The sequence below is a fragment of the Neomonachus schauinslandi genome, chromosome 5, assembly GCF_002201575.2.
Source record: "Neomonachus schauinslandi chromosome 5, ASM220157v2, whole genome shotgun sequence".
Classification (NCBI taxonomy): Eukaryota; Metazoa; Chordata; class Mammalia; order Carnivora; family Phocidae; genus Neomonachus; species Neomonachus schauinslandi.
Genome location: NC_058407.1, coordinates 10775886 through 10794175, shown reverse-complemented (window position 1 = coordinate 10794175; position 18290 = coordinate 10775886). Strand labels below are relative to the sequence as shown.

General features: G+C 51.9%; 1 protein-coding gene across 1 annotated transcript; it reads left to right on the top strand.

Moving 5' to 3' along the window:
* The first annotated feature begins 9997 nt into the window (after positions 1–9997).
* Positions 9998–15175, top strand: NOL12 (nucleolar protein 12). Its single transcript, XM_021687652.1, has 6 exons — positions 9998–10123; positions 11491–11596; positions 11941–11989; positions 12516–12658; positions 13925–14022; positions 14455–15175. The coding sequence occupies exons 1-6, from the start codon at positions 10044–10046 to the stop codon at positions 14618–14620; spliced, it is 642 nt and encodes a 213-aa protein (XP_021543327.1). The 5' UTR covers positions 9998–10043; the 3' UTR covers positions 14621–15175.
* Positions 15176–18290: the final 3115 nt, after the last annotated feature.

The window sequence follows — 18290 nt, the reverse complement described above, 5'->3', positions numbered from 1 at the left end:
TGTTACTGAAACATAATTTTTTTCTCTAAAATAACCTTCATTTTTAATCAGAGATAGCCAAATCAGGACTAATTTATTTGAAAAACAAACACAGTTTTAACAAACTTGGCCTAATTATTTACATGAGCTCAGCAAGAATAATGATTGATCATATAGATCTTTGAGAATCTGCTTTGCTGGAACTTTTTATAAGGAATCTCTCGCTCGAACTTTTAGTAGCCTCTCCAGGCCAGAAGCCAAGCCAAGTACTTGCCATCAGACATGCCTGCAATACCTGTAGATTTGTGTGGATTCCTCTTCATGAGGGCCCCCAAAGTATCCTGAAGTTCCTGCACCTGCCAGGAAGTGACATTCTTTACTCACCTGGTGAGGCTGCTGGGAACTCTAAGCAAGGTATCAGGCCAACAGTTCCAAGGGGCTTTATGGCTCCGGGTTTCATAAAGTCAACTTTACGTCCTGAAAGCTGTTTGGTCAAATCTGAGTCTATGTATGTCTTTCTCAAATATGATATTCCAGTCAAAGCCTTTGTAAAATAACCAATGTTTCCAATGATGTCCTGTTACAAGGAGAATAGATTCTTATTGAACTTACGCAAATGACTATGATTGCCATGGAAGAAAGAATACTTACTGAGACCTTTTGAATTTTGGAGGGTTTAGGTAGAAAAGTTAAATGCTTTAATTTGCTTACAAATGAATATTTTATCACATTTCTGTAAGTCATAGGTATCTTAAAAAGTTTCCTTAGTCTGCAGCAATGTTTCAAACAAGAGTCACCAAACTATAATCATCTTTTTAGTTCATTTAGTCCCATGTTACTAATTCTTGTTTAATTTGAATGCAGCTTTTTAGTTAGTTCTGGAAATTCTTATCCATTTCATTTTCATGATCTTAAAGATATTGAATACCTGTTTTGTCCTAAAAGTCCTTTATATGAACTTCCTTGAAGATGAAACTCATTTCGCAAGACAATAAGAACAATTATAAATGACAAAAAACTCAGAAATGGACATTGTTAATGATCTGAGAGTTCATTATAATACGATTGACAAGGAAACTCAGTTATTCTGTGACACATAACACTTCCATAGCCAGAACATCCAGTGATGATGACCCTTTTTTTAATTTTTAATTTTTAATTTTTTTTTATTTTAATTTTTTTTTAAAGATTTTATTTATGGGGTGCCTGGGTGGCTCAGTCAGTTAGGCGGCTGCCTTCGGCTCAGGTCATGATCCCAGGGTCCTGGATCGAGCCCCGCATAGGGCTCCCTGCTCGGCGGAGAGCCTGCTTCTCCCTCTCCCTCTGTCTGCCGCTCTGCCTACTTGTGCTCTCTATCTCTGTTAAATAAATTAATAAAAATCTTTTAAAAAAATAAAAATAAAGATTTTATTTATTTATTTGACGGAGAGAGAGACAGCGAGAGAGGGAACACAAGCAGGGGGAGTGGGAGAGGGAGAAGCAGGCTTCTCACGGAGCAGGGAGCCCGATGCGGGGCTGGATCCCAGGACCCCAGGATCATGACCTGAGCCGAAGGCAGATGCTTAACGACTGAGCCACCCAGGTACCCCGAGTGATGATGACCTTATACCAGAATGTAACATACCAAACAAATAAGCCTAATTAGTCAACGAGACTTTGTTCATGATTTAAATCTTGGGGAACTTTGTTAAAACCTTAGAAAGTTTTTTTTGTTTTTTTTTTAAAGATTTTATTTATTTATTTGACAGAGAGAGACACAGTGAGACAGGGAACACAAGCAGGGGCAGAGGGAGAGGGAGAAGCCGACTTCCCACGGAGCAGGGAGCCCGATGTGGGGCTCAATCCCAGGACCCTGGGATCATGACCTGAGCCGAAGGCAGACACTTAACGACTGAGCCACCCAGGCACCCCGAAAGCTTGTCTTTTTGAACAGAGAGAAAGCAGACTTTGAATCTCATACCAGTGTACTTTAAAATCCATTCATTTCAATCTTAGTCCATCCTGACCACACCTAAAATTCCATTCCAAAGATTTCCCATCACAAACCTTCCACAATTTTCCTTTGCATTCAGATTTTGTCCCCAGCCATTTCTTTCCAAACAACCAGTCTCATTTAGGACAAAATTACCTTCTTTTACCTTCAATAAAAATGCATTCCCATTCCTTATATCTTTCTTACATATCTTCTACTTTTCTACATAAAGAGTTGTTTCCCTTATTTCTATCAGTCTTAATTACATTTAGCAGAATTTTTGCACTCTTAGAAACCTTAGTCTCTTGGGCGCCTGGGTGGCTCAGTCGTTAAGCGTCTGCCTTCGGCTCAGGTCATGATCCCAGGGTCCTGGGATCGAGTGCCACATCGGGCTCCCTGCTCGGCAAGAAGCCTGCTTCTCCCTCTCCCATTCCCCCTGCTTGTGTTCCTGCTCTCACTATTTCTCTCTCTGTCAAATAAATAAATAAAATCTTTAAAAAAAAAAAGAAAAAAGAAAGAAACCTTAGTCTCCAGTGAAAACTAAGTAGTAACCAACTGTGAACTGTTTCACCAGAATTCTTTAGATGGCAAATTTATGAATCAATTAAGCACAAAACATGTTTACCAACAGATTTAAATATCCTTAGTTTCTTTGCAATAAGAAGTCAAAAGGACAAACCTACATTCAGTAATCAATGATTTAGCACTTTATCCTATTTGGAAAAGACCTAGATGTCCAAAGAATTTAATCCCATTTATCATCCAAGCAAAACTTTAAAGTTTCAAGTTACCAAAGACTTTGAAAGCTATCTTAACAATTACCCAAGAGAACTTTGATGAGACAGACAATTAACCATTTTAAGTCATCTTTTTGCTACCAAATTGCAACAGAGATAACAGGAGCTTATTTGACCTTCAGCAAACCTCGATAGAATAAAAGTTTCACGTTTACTGCTGATAACTTAAAGACATGTCTATCTTAATTAAACCAACAAACTTAACTTAGTGTAAATACTGAATTATGTTCCACCTGGATCCTTCCCATTGTCAATTTTTACCTGAGACGCTGGTGGGGAAATCTGGAGTGGGTGGTGTTAGGTCCAGGGGGTGCTCTTCATGCTCCTTGACGGTGAAGGGAAAAGGAGCCCTGGTGCCTGAGGCACCGAGGATGATCTAGAAGCCAGTTATGCAGGCCGCACCCAAGGTGGTGCAGAAACAGAAGGGGGGAGACAGAGGAGGCCAAGTGCTGCCAGAAGGCAGAGAAAGGGTTCCTGGTTCTAGAGCTCATCAGCTCCAACAGAGGCGCAGACGCCATGTTTTCCCACCAACAAGGGGGGAATAGGCAGTCCATGTCAGGCTGGAGAAGACAGGGAATTTTCCCAAAACAAAGGGAGTTTTGGCAGCTGCTTGGGAATATTCCCTAAAGTCTCTTTCCCGAGGTAGACTAACCACAGTTGGCTCCAATTATAGCCATTAGCCCGGGATAACTCTAGTCTGGAAGCTGCTGGTTCTGCGACCCTGGGCAGGACCCTCATCCCAACACTGGGGAGTGAGGGAGAAGCCCCCACATCTATTAGGAAGAACAGTGAGAGAGTCAAGGGTCCCCTTTGTCTGAGATGGCCTGTATTTCCTCCAGGAACCTGGGTTTACTAGGAGGAGGCCTATTTAGATAATTATCGTCCAATACATCAGGAGGGGGTTTACTAGACGGACACATTCGGGCAAACACATTCTGCCCTGTTTCCTGCAGAGGAGATCTAACGGATAGATCCCACTGAGGCCATGCTGTGTTACAGGAGCTCAGTCCTTTCCTAAGTTTTGCAATCCAAATTGTTTCCAGTGGGTTAAAAGGCATCCCAAGGGAGAGTCCTTGGGAACCGAAGAAGAAGCCTACCAAGGCCATGTGACCAGAAAAGTAAAGAAGGCCCATTACCACATCCCCTCGACTCCCAGGTGGCGTCCCACGCAGGATATGTCAGAGGTTCCCATGTGTCAAAAGCGACCGGAGGTGTCCCTCAAACAAGACATCGCTATTGATCACAATCCTGCCTTCCTGCGAAGGCATTCCTGCCATAAAAGTCCCCGTAGGAAGGATGCCTGCGTCCTTCCCCTACCCCATCGCATCCTCCGTTGCTGATGGGTGCCGGTGAATGGACTGAAATACCCATGTCATGCCATCACATGCCCTGAAGGTTGCGTACTGCCCTGCTGTTTTTAACCCATGGAAAATACTAGAAAAGTTTTACAAGGGGGAAATTACCGAATGTTGTAGTTTTAAGTAGTTAGTAGAGGACATTGACAGAAAACAGTAAAGATGGAAATCCATCATGATCTAAGCGACATTCCAACACATGTGGTCCTTACAGCCAACTTCCCTAGAAAATGGTCCCTGGTTGGGTTTTAATTCCATCGGGTACTAGTTTGGGCTGGCTCCAAGTGGCTAGAACAGGGATGTGGAAGGGATCACATTAGATCAATCAGGAGGAAACCTCACAACGGAGACTTAAGAATGGCAGCCGTCCTGGTGACTTAGGTGGCTGTCCTGTGCCCAAGACAGACAACTTTGTATAAGGACAGGAGTAAGAGAGGGCATCAAGTTTCTGGGTCTTATTACCATCCTGGCCAGGGTACTAACTTCCAGCCAAAAGGCAGGCTTTCTCCTCCCTGTAGAGTAGCCACAGGCTAGAGGGCTGCAGCCTGAGCAATTGGCATGAAAGTGTTCCAATAAGATCATACTCCTTGAAGAGGCCCTGGAATGAGAGTAAAGGAAGAGAAAAGAAAGTATTCACCAGGTTTGCATGGAGGCTCAGAGTCCAGATGAGCTCTGGACTCAAAGCCCCATGTTGCGTGCCATATGATGTAGGAAAAACGTTAGGGTTCAAAGCCGACCACCAGGAAAGAATTATTGGTACATCTTTGGTGCAAAAAGGTGGTTTTATGAAAGCACGGGGACAGGACTCGTGGGCAGAAAGAGCCGCTCCGGGGTCATGAGGAGTGGCCCATTATAGACTTTCAAGTTGGGAGGGGGTTAGGGATAGTGTAAGTCTCTAAGGAATTTTGGAAGCAAGGTTTCCAGGACCTTGAGGGAGCTAGCCATTGTTGGGAAAAGGTCATTTATTACTGTCTAATAAAACTTTAGTCATGAGACCCTTCAGATGTGTATTAGTGGGCCATATGCTTGGAGGATGATTGCCAACGTGTATCTTGGGGGTTTAGAAATAAAGGAAGTTTCCAAAGGAATTTTTATGTTAAAGTAGACTTACAGGATCCTGGGGAGGGTGGTGGTGGTGGTGGGGGGGGGGTCAGGCTTGGATTGCCTTTTGCCCTTAGCAAAGTATTAACATTGAAGCAGTTGAGTCCCTAGAGGAATGTCACTCTGCCTTGTTTCAAGGACGTGTCAATGGGCTGTAGGTAGTAAGGAAATTTAATAATTTTTCTTCTGCCTTTGTTTCCACATCAAAGGGGACCTACAAGATAATGCTAAAGGGGACCTTCAAGATACTGCTAAAGAGACCTTGCCACTGTCAAGTTAAGATTGTTTAGTCTTCCACCAAGCCATTAACATTAAGATAGGCGCTTCCTGCTCTCCCCCTCCCACTCCCGCGGCTTGTGTTCCTGCTCTCGCTACCTCTGTCTCTGTCAAATAAGTAAATAAAATCTTAAAAAAAAAAGTCACATGCTCTATGGACTAAGCCAGCCAGACGCCTCTGCTGGCCTGGTTCTGTATAGGAGGAACTGGAGCGTGGGGTGTTGGGGGGACATGCCAGCCCGGCCCCGCAGGGAACTGAGTAGAAGTAGGCAGCCTCCCAGCTCCCAGAGGCCTCCTGCTGCACACAGCCTCTTCCCTGCTGAGCAGAGGAGTTCGGGGAAACTTAGTCGGCCTGAGATGAGGTCTCCATGAGCCCCTCTTCTGTTGGTTTCCAAAGAGGACATGCCTTCCAAGACCCACCAGGCTCTACTCCCTCAAAGGGCAATGTTTATTTATTTTATTTTTTAATTTTTTAAAAGATTTTATTTATTTATTTGACAGAGACAGAGAGGAAACACAAGCAGGGGCAGAGGGAGAGGGAGAAGCAGGCGCCCCACAGAGCAAGGACCCTGACGTGGAGCTCGATCCCAGGACCCTGGGATCATGACCTGAGCCGAAGGCAGACGCTTAACGACTGAGCCACCCAGGCGCCCCAGAGGGCAGTGTTTAACCCAGCCCATCATACTCACTTGTCATAAGTGATGGGACCTGAGCTGATGGCCTGGCAACCCCGCAGACCATTCCCCAGCACCTTTTGCTTCCTGCTCCCTGCTCCAGGGCCCCTACCTCCCTGGGAAGCAGCACCTAGAACTGAGCCAATGTTCAGGATGACTTAGAATCAGCACCTCAATGGGCTCCCCCCAAGCCCCAGGGCACTGTCTTCTGAGGTGTGGGGGGGTGGGAGCCTAGCCAATTTCACTCTCCAGGCGAGGCAGCGCTAGCGTGGGACCCAGGGTGGCGCTCTCCCACCCCCCCAGCCTTAATTTCCTCATCTGTAAAATGGGGGTCATTATTTGCACCTGGGCCCTTTTGGGTGGATGATTCCCATCTCAGTGGGTCCCCTGGGGAGCACATCTCTACAAGAGGGCCCAGGAGGATGGAGTGAACATGCTGGGGGGGCTGCCGTGAACCACACCCAATCTCCAGGCTCTCCTGGGGCACCCAAGTGGCCACCCAGAGAGAAACAGCTTTGGAAGTCTGGCTGTGGCGGGATGCCCTCTGCTGGACATCGGAGAAAGTGTCTCTTGGACTGCCTTTCTCTGCTCCTCTCCGTTCAGCCCCACAGATTCTTGCTAGGCCGGCTGAACACCCACAATACCCCAGGACTGGGAGGGACGACGATGGGGCAGAGAAAAGTTCTGGGGCAGACAGGGAATGAGACCACTGGGTCTGCAGGAAGGAAAATGGGCTCAGAGTCAAACCTGTGTTCAAACCCCAGCCCCATCACCGTGTGCCCCTGGACCAGTTACTAGATCTCTCTGAACCTCAGTTGCCTCATCATCAAATTGCATTAATACTCATCTACCCTGTGGGGTTATTGCCAGGATTAGGTGAGATAATGTAGAGAAATGCCTGGTTCCTGGCACACAGTAGAGATGTAGGAAAGACATTAGGATTCGAAACTGACAGCCAAGAAAGAATTCTTGAGACATCTTTGGTGCAAAAAGGTGGTTTTATTAAAGCACGGGGACAGGACCCGTGGGCAGAAAGAGCCACACCGGGGTCATGAGGAGTGGCCCATTATAGACTTTCAAGTTGGGAGGGGGTAAGGGATAGTGTAAGTCTCTAAGGGATTTTGGAAGTAAGGCTTCCAGGACCTTGAGGGGGCAAGCTATTGTTAGGAAAAGGTCATTTTACTATCTAGTAAAACCTTAGTCATGAGACCCTTCAGATGTACATTGGTGGGCCAAGTGCTTGGGGGATGATTGCCAACACGTGTCTTGGGGGTTTAGAGATAAAGGAAATTTCTAAAGGAATTTTTATATGTTAAAGTAGACTTACAGGATGGGGGTAGGGTGGGGTCAGGCTAGCATTGCCTTTTGCCCTTAGGAGAGAATTAACATCAAGGAAGTTGAGTTCCTAGAGGAATATCACTCTGCCTGTTTCAGACTTGTGAATGGGCTGTAGGTAGCCAGGAAATTTAGTAATTTTTTCTTCTGCCTTTGTTTCCCACATCAAGTAGGTGCTCAATAAACATAAAAGTGATTTCAAGGAGAAACCAGTCCAAAGAGTGGTGGGTGTGTTATTTTTTTTTTTAAAGATTTATTAAGTTATTTTAGAGAGAGCGTACAAGTGGGGGGAGGGGCAGAGGGAAAGGGAGAGAAGCAGATTCCCCCCTGTGCAGGAACCTGACCCAGGGCTCAACTGCGGCTCCATCTCATGACCCTGAGATCATGACCTGAGCCAAAACCAAGAGTCAGACACTTGACAGACTGAGCCACCCAGGCACCCTCAAAGAGTGGTGGGTGTTTTAGACCATGAGCTGCAGTGAAGTTTCAGAGTCTGGGTGGGGTCCCAGTCCCTCGGCTCCTCTCCTGGCAGGAGGGCTTCACCCTGCACTGGAGGCTTTGGCACATGAGGCTCTCTGAGGTCCCCCCCTGGAGGGGCAGGCAGGCAGCGAGAGCTGGGTGGGCCAACCGCCCAGAGCTCCCCGCACAAGGTCCTGCAGGCGCAGCTGTGCCCTTACCTGGTCCCTGTCTCTGTGCCAGCCTGGAAGTTCAGCGAGGGCAGCAGTCAGGGAATGGCTCCATACACCACTTCCTCACGGGACGGGACGACTTCCCTGTCTGAGCCTCCCTTTCCTCATCTGTATAATAGGGATGAAAGCAGGGAGCACCTGGCTGGCTCGGTGCAGCCTACGACTCTTGATCTTGGGGTTGTAAGTTTGAGCCCCACGGTGGGTGTAGCGATAACTTTAAAAAATAAAATCTTTAAAAAGAAAGAAAGAGGGGTGCCTGGGTAGCTCTGTCAGTTAAGCCTCTGCCTTCAGCTGACTCAGGTCATGATCCCAGGGTCCTGATGGGCTCCCTGCTCAGCGGGGAGCCTGCTTCTCCCTCTCCCTCTGCCCCGCCCCTGGCTCATGCCTGCAAGCTCCCTCTTTCTGTCTTGCTCACTCTCTCTCAAATAAAAAAATAAAAACCTTTAAAAAAATAGGAAGAGAGAGAGGAAAGGAGGGAGGGAAGGAAGGAGCGAGCACCAACCTCACAGGGCCGTTGTCAGGATCCACTGGAATAATCCACAGGAGACCCTGAGAACATTCCTCAGCACAGGGGGAGACAGAATAGCCCTGTAACCCCGGACAACTTGCCTCCACTCTCTGAGAGCACAGGTAGGTCCCTTCTCTGGGTGCCTGGCACACAGTAGGCGCTCAATACACGTGTGCTTACTTGCTCTCTGGGGTCCAATCACTTGTCCAAGGAGAAATGGAGGGGGAGGCGGGTCTTAAGGGTCTGTTATTCCTCTGACAGCCCCACTCTCAGCCAGTTCTGGGATCACCTCCTCTGGGAAGCCCTCTGCACAGGAACCATCCCCTGCACTGTCATGACCACCAGCCCCGCCAGGCTGGCCAGGCCTTCAAAGCAAGGGCAGCAGCTTGCGTGCAGCGCCCCAGCAGGGATGAACTGAGAGTGGGGGATTCGGGCATCCCATCCCAGTTACTAAAATTCCCCTTCAGGGGTGTTTCACAGAATGCCTTCACATGCCCGCCGTCTTCAGTAAAGGACATGTTATTATCACACCCCCATGCCACACCTGGGGAAGCGGAGACACAGAGAGGGGAGATGGCGTGTGTAGCAAACACAAGTGTGGCGTATATTAGTTACACGCAATGTTACCTAACTCACCTTTCCTCATCATCATCGTTCTCCAAGTGTGGTCCGTGGACCAGCAAGATCAGCATCCCCTGAGAACTTGTTAGAATTGCAGATTATGGGGCTCCCTCCAGACCCGCTGAATCAGAAACTCTAGGGTGGGGCCAAGAGATCTGGTTTCAGCAAGCCCCCCAGGGGATTCTGATAAACGCCAAAGTCTGAAAACCACAGCCTTGCACAACCCTACAAAGTCACTATAATTATCCCCATTTTACAAATAGGGTAATTGCAGCCAAGCGAAGGCAATCGGTCCAGAACCACAGCTGTAATTGGGGGTACCAGGATTCTAATCCAGGGAGTGTGGCGCCAGAAATGTGTTCTTGGAGACCACTGACGAGTTGACATCAGAATCAAAAGTAGGATCAGCAATATTTGGCCATTCACTAATAACTCCGTACTGAGCGGCTACCGCGTGCCCAGGCACCGTGCTAAACCCTGGGACCTCTCTTTCACGGTTGCTAGTCTAGGACAGGGATTGGGGTTAGGAATCAAGGGGGGGGGGGGGCAAGTACCTGAGTGTTAACCCTCAGAAGGCAGGGCTGGGGAGGCGGGCTCCGCGGCCCCTTTAAAAGGCGGGGCCTGGGCAACGGAACTGAGGTGTCTTAAGTGCGAGGCGCGCCCGAGAGGCTAAAAAACGATACACCCGGAAGTGTCTTAGGCGTGCGGGAGGCGCGCCGCCAGAGGCCTCACCGCTATGGGCCGCAACAAGAAGAAGCGAGATGGCGACCACCGGCGGCCGCGGCTTGTTCTCAGTTTCAACGAAGAGAAGCGGCGGTGAGTGCCAAGGCTGGCGCTGATGTCCTTCAGGCCGCCGGCCGAGGCCACAGTTAGGGCCGAGGTCGGGCGGCTGACGCTCACGCAGAGGTCCCTTCCGGCCCCGCCCTCTCGGCGTGGCCCGAGGCTCCCCTTCGACATCCCCCCCTCGCGGAATGGAAGCGGCCGCGGTCGGCCCCCACGCCTGGGGAATGGAATCGCCCGCCCCGCCCTCCCGTCGCTAGGTCTGCGCCCCAGCTGGCCCGGGTCCTGCTGTGCGCGCGGCCAGAGGGCGGGGGCGGGGCCCGGAGCTGAGGCTTCGACCTCCCGGGCCCAGCCCATCGGCCCCGCAGCCCCGCAGGCGGTGCGCTCAGTGTTGTTGATGAATGAGGAGTGAATGAGATGAGCGTGGCTTAAGTTCATTTATGCCCTCATCAGACGTGTCGTGAGCTCCTTCGGTGTGTGGGTGCCAGATCTCGGGACCCCTGAGCTGGACCCCTAAGTCTCAGCGTCCGGTCCATCAGATGTCCCCTGCTCAGAGCGCCACTTTGCCATATGGCAGTGGGTCAGCGAAAAGCCTAGTGTTGGGCCCCCGGAACGTTTGGAAATGGTGCACCCAGCACTAGAGAGATGAGAAGGAGCCCGGATCAGATAGGGGAGGGGAATGCAGGGTGGCATCGACGGGCCTTACTGATGGGTCTGGGGGCGGCTGTCCTGGGGATATGGGTGCCAGTCCAGTGGAAAGTTTGTGGATATCTGGGTGAGGGTGGCCTTGAAAGCCCTGCTAGAAGTGGCTTAATTCACTGGGTCATGGAATCTGGCGACATAGAAAGGGCCGCCTGCCTGTCCTAGGGTGCATAGGCCCACCTACCTGGCCCTGTTGCTTGAGGCTGAGAGCCCTGGAGGGGGGGTGGGTGGAAAGAAGCAGCATCTCCCTCTTCTGACCTTACACTCTCTATGACCTTTGGCAAGTAGCCTAGCCTCTCTGTTCCTCAGTGTTCCCATCTGTAAAATGGATTGGTACCTACCACACAGGTTGTGAGGAATACGCGAGGTGACACGTGTACATTTTTTTTAAGTTTTTTTTTTTTTTTTTTTTAATTTGGGAGAGAGAGCGAGCACACACAAGCAGCGGAGGCGGGGGTGGAGGAGGAGCAGAGGGAGAGAGAGAAACATTGCCCGCTGAGCAGGGAGCCCTATGCGGGACTCAATCCCAGGACCCTGGGGATCATGACCTGAACCAAAGGCAGGTGGTTAACTGACTGAGCCACCCAGGTGCGCATGTGTAGATTTTTGTAATAGTACAGTATTAGTGGTTTTTCTCTTCCTGGAGTGAGGCTTTCTTTCCTTGTGTCTCCTCCCGACTCTCCCTTGCCTCTTTTCTATAGGGAATACCTGACTGGCTTCCATAAGAGGAAGGTAGAGCGGAAAAAGGCAGCCATTGAGGAGATCAAGCATCGGCTCAAGGAGGAGCAGAAGAAGCTCCGGGAGGAGGTGCAAAGGGGGAGGATGGGTGAGGGAAGGGGGGTAGGGAGAAGGAGAGAGAGAGAGAGTGTGTGTGTGTGTATATAAAATCTGATTCCTGAGGGATTTACATCCTTGGATGGCCTTAATACGAGCATCTGCAGGAATAAGGGAAGGTGTGGGCAGGCCTGGGGAGCAGTTTGTACAGGGAGAATCATGGTGGGCCCTGGTCTGGGGAAGGCTTAGGATGGAATCTCCTGGTGTTTCACTAGGAGTCATTCATGGTCTCACTCACCCTGGAGATGAACAATGCTCCCGCCTGGGGTTGGCTGGAGAGGCCACACTCACTGTGTTCCCTTCCCTTTTGGTTTCAGCGCCATCAGGAATACTTGAAGATGCTGGCAGAGAGAGAGGAGGCTCTGGGTAAGTCCCATCTTTACCCTGACCTGGAGAATAGCCAACAGGCCTAGGTTATTTATCTCTGGGTGGGTGGAAGGGGAGAGGTGTGGGGGCTGCACAGCTAACTTCCCTAGCTCTAGGGGTCTTGGGGGTGATGTCAGGGCCAGGGGCGGTCTTCAGCAACCTCTGAATGTGAGTGGATCAGACACAGGAAGGACCAACCTCTTGGTGAAGCGATCCTGAGCAGAAAGCCCAGTTCCTGAGGCCTGGAGGACTGGGCGGGGTGGGAGGGAGTGGGCAGCAGCAGCTGCTGGGATCACACGAGGTTTGTCCTAGATGAGAACCAGATGCTCTGAGGTCTCCCTGGAGCATCAAGGGAGGAGTTGAATCGCTTACATTTGCCTGCAGGCCGGGCTCTGGAGCCGCTGACTTCCTGGACACTCTCCCGTAGCGTAGAGGGAACCGTTGCAGTCTAGGGCTGGGCAGGGGGTGAGAGTCTGGCTACTTGTGCTCTGAGGCTGACAGCCGGTTCTGTGCCCGCCTTGCGCAGAGGAGGCACATGAACTGGACAGGCTGGTGACAGCCAAGACAGAGTCGGTGCAGTATGATCACCCCAACCACACAGTCACCGTGACCACCATCAGCGACCTGGACCTCTCGGGGGCCCGGCTGCTGGGACTGTCTCCGCCTGAGGTGGGTGTAGCTTCCAGCCCTAGAGAAGACGGGCCCCAGGTGCAGGCTGGCTTGTCGGGGGGTGCCGAGTGCTGTTCCCTTTATGGGAATTGCAGTGCGAGGGGCTCTTTCCCTCCTGGGCTCTCGTCCAGGCCTGGACCAAATCCCTGACCCTGGGGCTTGCAGAAGCCAGTTCCATGACTCAGCGGCTGTGGGAACGTGGGCAAGTGTCTTCGCCAGTAAGTTGTGGGGGTCACTGCTGATGGCACTGTCTCATGGGATTGCTGTGAGTGTAAAAGCGGTTCATCCAAAAGAAACACCGAAGATAGCGGGGTATGGTGATCACTGCAGTGCGTGGGAACAGCAAAAACGCGGCCCGGCCGTGCGCACTAACACTGAGTTTGCAAGCTGTGAGTGGGGAGGTACTCACGGATTGCAACTGACATTTTAAAAAAAGGGGGGGGATCCCCCTAAATTTTAAAAGCACTCCATGGGCCCTGACTCGGGAGCCATGGAACCTTCCGGAAAGGGCAGAGGAGAGCACTGCTTTTGCGTGAAGCAGCAGCATGTTGTGTTGTTTTGCTTCAGTTGGTGTGATGCAGTGTTCCTCCTCAGTGGGGGGGACTACCTGCTGGGGAATATGAGCGAGGGAGAGGCTTTGGAAATGACGGGGAAACGTTATGCAGGCAGAACTGCCTAATAAGCTCTCAAAAAAACCAAAAACAGACAAGACCCCAAAATTAAAAAATTTTAAAAAGTAAAGAAAAAGAGGAAAGAAATAGAACAGAATGTCATTGAAAGTATCACAAAGCCTCCCAGTGAAGTACCATCTCAACGAAATGTTTGTTTCCATCCGAGTTGCGTCCGTCTGGGTGGGGTGGGCATTTCAGTACCTGTGTGTCCTGAGTCACAAGGCAAAGCACGTTTCCTGTCGCTGGTGAAGGCGTCCTTGAGCCCCGAGCCAGCGCTTTGTGGCGTCCTTACCAAGCTCACGCTCCTCTTCTGTCTCCTGCTCGTTCTTCTGTAAGTCCTCCTGGCCTCAGCTTGCCATGGACATGCAGACGCTCACAGCTGGAAGAAAAGGGGGACAAGGCTGTGAGACTCAGCTCTTCCCTGTGATCCCCGCTTCAGGGGGGTACATGGCTTGTCCACCCGTGGCCTTCTCCGAGCCCTGAGCCAGGCCTTGAGGCTGTAGGCCATGCCCCGCCCTGACCGAGCCGTGACTGCTGGTGTCAGGCCTCGAGATCTACCGCTCCGTGTGACGGTCCTTGTCCTGTGCTTCTTCAGCAAGGGGCTGGGCACGGGTCCGAGGAAGAGGCGTCCTCCGTGGAGAAGCCGACCAGAGCCTTACCCAGGAAGTCCAGAGACCCCCTCCTGTCCCAGCGGTGAGCCCTGGTCTGTCCTCCCCTAGGATACTGCTCCCTCGTGGCTGACAGTGGTGATGGGGCCTGTGGAGCCGCCCCTCGCCAGCCTGTGGCGGGTGGCATGGAGCAGGTGTGGGGGCTGGAGCAGCCACTCTGCTCTGCCTATCGAATATCCCTCCTCCCGTTCCCCACCCCCACTCCTCGACAGTGGCCAGGCCTGGGCGTCCTTAGTGCCCGGGGTAAGGGCCTTTTTATGAGCGAAGGAACTGGCAGGCCCTCTGGGGTCAGAGCAGGCTGCCTTTGGCATGGATTTGGTACTCCCAGCATTCAAGGCCTGTACCGACTTTCTCTGTGAGCCAGGCAGCCGGTCACCCCTGAACCCAGCTTTGCACCCAGGCCCTGCTCCCCACAGTAAATGCGGCCCCAGCCTCACCAGCCTTCCACCTCCTACAGGATCTCCGCTCTCACGGCATCACTGCATGCGCACAGTCACAAAAAGACCAAGAGGAAACGTCCCCGACGGGCCCAAGACTCCACCAAGAAGCCCCCGAGTGCCACTCGTACGAGCAAGACCCAGCGCCGCCGGCTGACGGGCAAAGCCCGGCACAGCGGAGAGTGAGCCCCGAGAACCAGGCCGTGCCCAGCCTGGGCTGTAAGGGCCTGTGCTGTCTCCGCTTGGCTGGCCCAGTAACCCAGCACCAAGGTGGGGACTCTGCGGCCCACGGCGGGGAGGCCAGCACCTCTGGCCCAGAGCTTGGACTCTGGCAGGGGCAGGCAGCTGAGAGGTGGCTCCCCCCAGGAGGAGCCTTCAGAGCCGAACCTGGGGCATCTTCCCAAATGTCTCCCCCACTGAGCCTTCATCAGATTTCTGAAACTGAGTGCACTTGTGGTCTGTTTGTCCCTGACCCTGATGCCGCTTGCCAAGGGCAGGCTTCTGAGGTGGTGGAAACCGTCAGGCGGGTGGGTCCATCTTCCCCGTCCAGCAGTTTTCCCTGTGGGGATGAGACAGGTAGTGTTAGGTCTGGGCCCCCTAACCCGGGTTGCAGACCAGCATAACATTGGAAGAATCCAGAGTCATCCAGCTGCTCTCAATAGCAGGCTGCTAGGCCAGGGGGGTGAGTGGCGCTGGACTCCGCCCTTTACTGGCTGAGACTTTGGGTCTGTCCCTTCTTGGCCTCATTGGTCTCCTCAGCTGAAACTGAAGTGGTGGAAGTGGATGAGTTTCAGAGCATTCCCCACCCAGCTCAGGACCAGTGAGAGATGGACAGGGTGACGGGAGAGTGCAGTGCCAGGAGCAGCCGCAAGTGCCACCGGGCCCCGGGGTGTGGGAGGCGCTGGCAGGAGGGGGAGCTGACCCCCCAAGCAGGTCTTCCTTCTGCTCAGCCCATGGAGGGCTGCCATTGGGCAGGCTCAGGAACAGGGGCTCTGTTAGGCCGTGTTTGGGGGTGACTGGCACGCTCCCATGTCACTCTCCGGACCCGCCATCTGGTGCCTATCTGAGGGCCACACCTGGACTGGGAACGCGAAGCTTGGGGCTTATGGGTGGGAAGCGCTGTAACCTGGTTCTTCAGCTCCTTCACCTGCTCTTCCTGCTGCCTCCCTGTTCTGGGGGGGGGGGGGGTGACTCGCTCTGCTGGGCTGCCTCCATCCTGGGCAGAGGGTGGGGCCTGCTAGCAAGTTCTGCAGGTGGTTCTAGTGCTCAGCCCAGGGCCGTGAGTGTGAGCCTTGCCCTCACGGGCCCCCCGGGAGCAGAACACATCCTGCGTTAGCGCACACGGCAGGGCCTGGGTTTGAATCCTAACTCTGCTACTTGGCCTCCGTGTGAGCGCTTTGCTGTGCTGACCTCATGGGTAAGATGTCAAGACACCCACCTCCTCGGGCTGCCCTGAGGCTGACGTGAGCCGCAGGTGCACCTGCAGGCTGGGCTCCCGGCTGCTGCTGTCCCCTGTGACCGCTGACGTCTCTTCTCCTGTCCCTGGTGCCGTGGGGGGTCATTTACCATTTAGACCTACATGTCGTGATGTTTACAAGTATTCTCATCCTCTCTCTTCCATGTGCGCCATCATCTTTCTTCCTCTCCAAAGTACCCTGGGCCTCAGAGGCTTGGAACCCCCAGAGCTGACATCTTCCAGATGTTGGAGGCGCCCTTTAGATGTTCACAGGCTGCTCACGCCTTTCTTGCTCTGTGAGCCACCTCCTCCAGCCTTCCCCCCCTCCCCACATGGGCCTAATGACACTTTGTGATTCCTTCTTGTAACCACTGAACACACTGTAACCTAGTGACCTCTGTCTCCACTAGCAGACCATGAGCCTTCTGAGTGAGAAGTTATGTCAGTATTTGCTGTTTCTGCCCCTGGCACAGGGCCTGTCTCACCATAGGTCCTGAGCCAGTCCTGGCTGAATTACATGGGACCCAATCCCCCTCCCCACAGGTGCTCCCAATGGCCCTTGAAATAATTGTTCTAGAATTTTCTTGGCCCTACTGCCGTGTTTGCGTGTCTGCAAATTTCTGAATCTGTTTCTTTTTTTTCTCCTTCCCGTCACCATATCCATCTCTCTTGGGCCTCCACTGAAACCTTCCCCATCACCCGATTTCTTTTGGTTGTTATTTGGCAATCATGCTGGCTAGGTCCTCGCCCCCTAACCAGCATGATTGCCAAATAACAACCAAAAGAAATCGGATGGGAAAGTAATTTATCGAGCACTTCTCATGTAACTCACAGCAGCATGGCAAAGTGGGAATTAGCTCCATTTGACAGGGGAGAAAACCAAGTCACCACTTACATAATGTCAGAAGTTACCTGTCATGGCTAGTAAGACATGGTCCTTGCATCCCTCGGAGGGGGCAGACACATGGACGTCCCTCTGGAGGTCAGGGTTTTGACAAAGTGTTAGAGGGCAGACATCCTTACAGCCCAGAGGGCAGAGAGGAGGGCATCCAAGAAGGCTTCCGAGAGGAGGTGATCCTTGATGTGAATCTTGAAAGATGACTTGGGTTGGCCAGGCAGCTGAGGGAGGGGATGGGCAGGCAGGTAGAGGGCCCTGGTGAGCAAAGGTGGGGAGCGGCCAGAGGGGAAGCAGCTGCAGAGGCCCTTGGGCCCCAGACCCTGAAGGGCCTCAAACTTGAGCTGAGGACCTGGACCCTTATCCTGTGGGCAGTGGGAGCCCCTGAGGTGGGGCTGGGGAGTTGCCAGGGGCAAGTCAGTGATTGTTTTAGAGAGATCTCCCTAGGGGTAGTGTGGAGGCTGCACCGGGAGTCCTGGAGCCTCCAAGACCCTGTTGTAGTTACTCCGGGGGAGGCAGGGAGGCCCTCCTCTCATGCAGGCACCCATTCACTCTCTCGCCAAGCATTTATTGAGCACCTATGAAGTCCCAGTCACTGGGGATACATTGGTGAACAAGAGAGGGTGGTCCCTGCCCTCCAGTGACTTATATTTCATGAGCTGTAGCTGTAGGGACTGAGTGGAGGAGAGATGATAATAGTAGCATTTATTGAGCACTCACTGTATACACCACTCATTGAGTTCTCATAGTAACCCCACAGTCTAGGGAATTCCATTAAGCCCATTTTGCAGTTGAGGTACATTGAGGTGGCCCCCTCAGGAAGCAAGTCACTCCCTAGATACAGACATTAATACTGCCTGACTGGCTGAACAAGCTGAGTCTTACCTTCAAGGGGTGCACTCAAGGTGCATAATGTGAAAGAAACCCCAGGAGCCATGCGAGTCCTGCACAGGATCTCAGCTCAGCACAGTGAGCCCTTGCTTAAGGGTGGGGAAGCCAGGGAGGGCTTCCTGGAGGGGGTGCCATTTAAGCTATCACTAAGAGAATGAAAAAATCTATCTGTGCTTTACCATTTCAGAGACACTGCATAGGCTAGAAGGCCTGAACATTAGCTTCGTTTTATTCACAGAGTATTTAAAAACAGTTTGACCAGAGGTGCCTGGGTAGCTCAGTCAGTTGAGCATCTGCCTTCGGCTCAGGTCATGATCTCAGGGTCCTGGGATCGAGTCCCGCATCAGGCTCCCTGCTCAGTAGAGAGTCTGCTTCACCCTCTCCCTCTGTCCCAGCCCCTGCTCATGCTCTCTCTTAGTCTCTCTCTCTCAAATAAATAAATAAAATCTTAAAAAAAAAAAAAAAAGAATTCTGTGGAGAGGAACAATTCTGAGTGTTTACCCAATTTTTTGAGGCAAAAACCAAATCAGGGTGCCTGGGTGGCTCAGTTGGTTAAGCGACTGCCTTCGGCTCAGGTCATGATCCTGGAGTCCCTGGATCGAGTCCCGCATCGG

What these genes read in the sequence shown, in the direction of transcription:
- NOL12 (XM_021687652.1), top strand. Translation starts at nt 10,044, where the DNA reads ATGGGCCGCAACAAGAAGAAGCGAGATGGCGACCACCGGCGGCCGCGG. An exon ending in TTCAACGAAGAGAAGCGGCG is followed by an intron (nt 10,124 to 11,490) that starts GTGAGTGCCAAG and finishes TCTTTTCTATAG; the next exon opens with GGAATACCTGACTGGCTTCC. An exon ending in TGGGACTGTCTCCGCCTGAG is followed by an intron (nt 12,659 to 13,924) that starts GTGGGTGTAGCT and finishes GTGCTTCTTCAG; the next exon opens with CAAGGGGCTGGGCACGGGTC.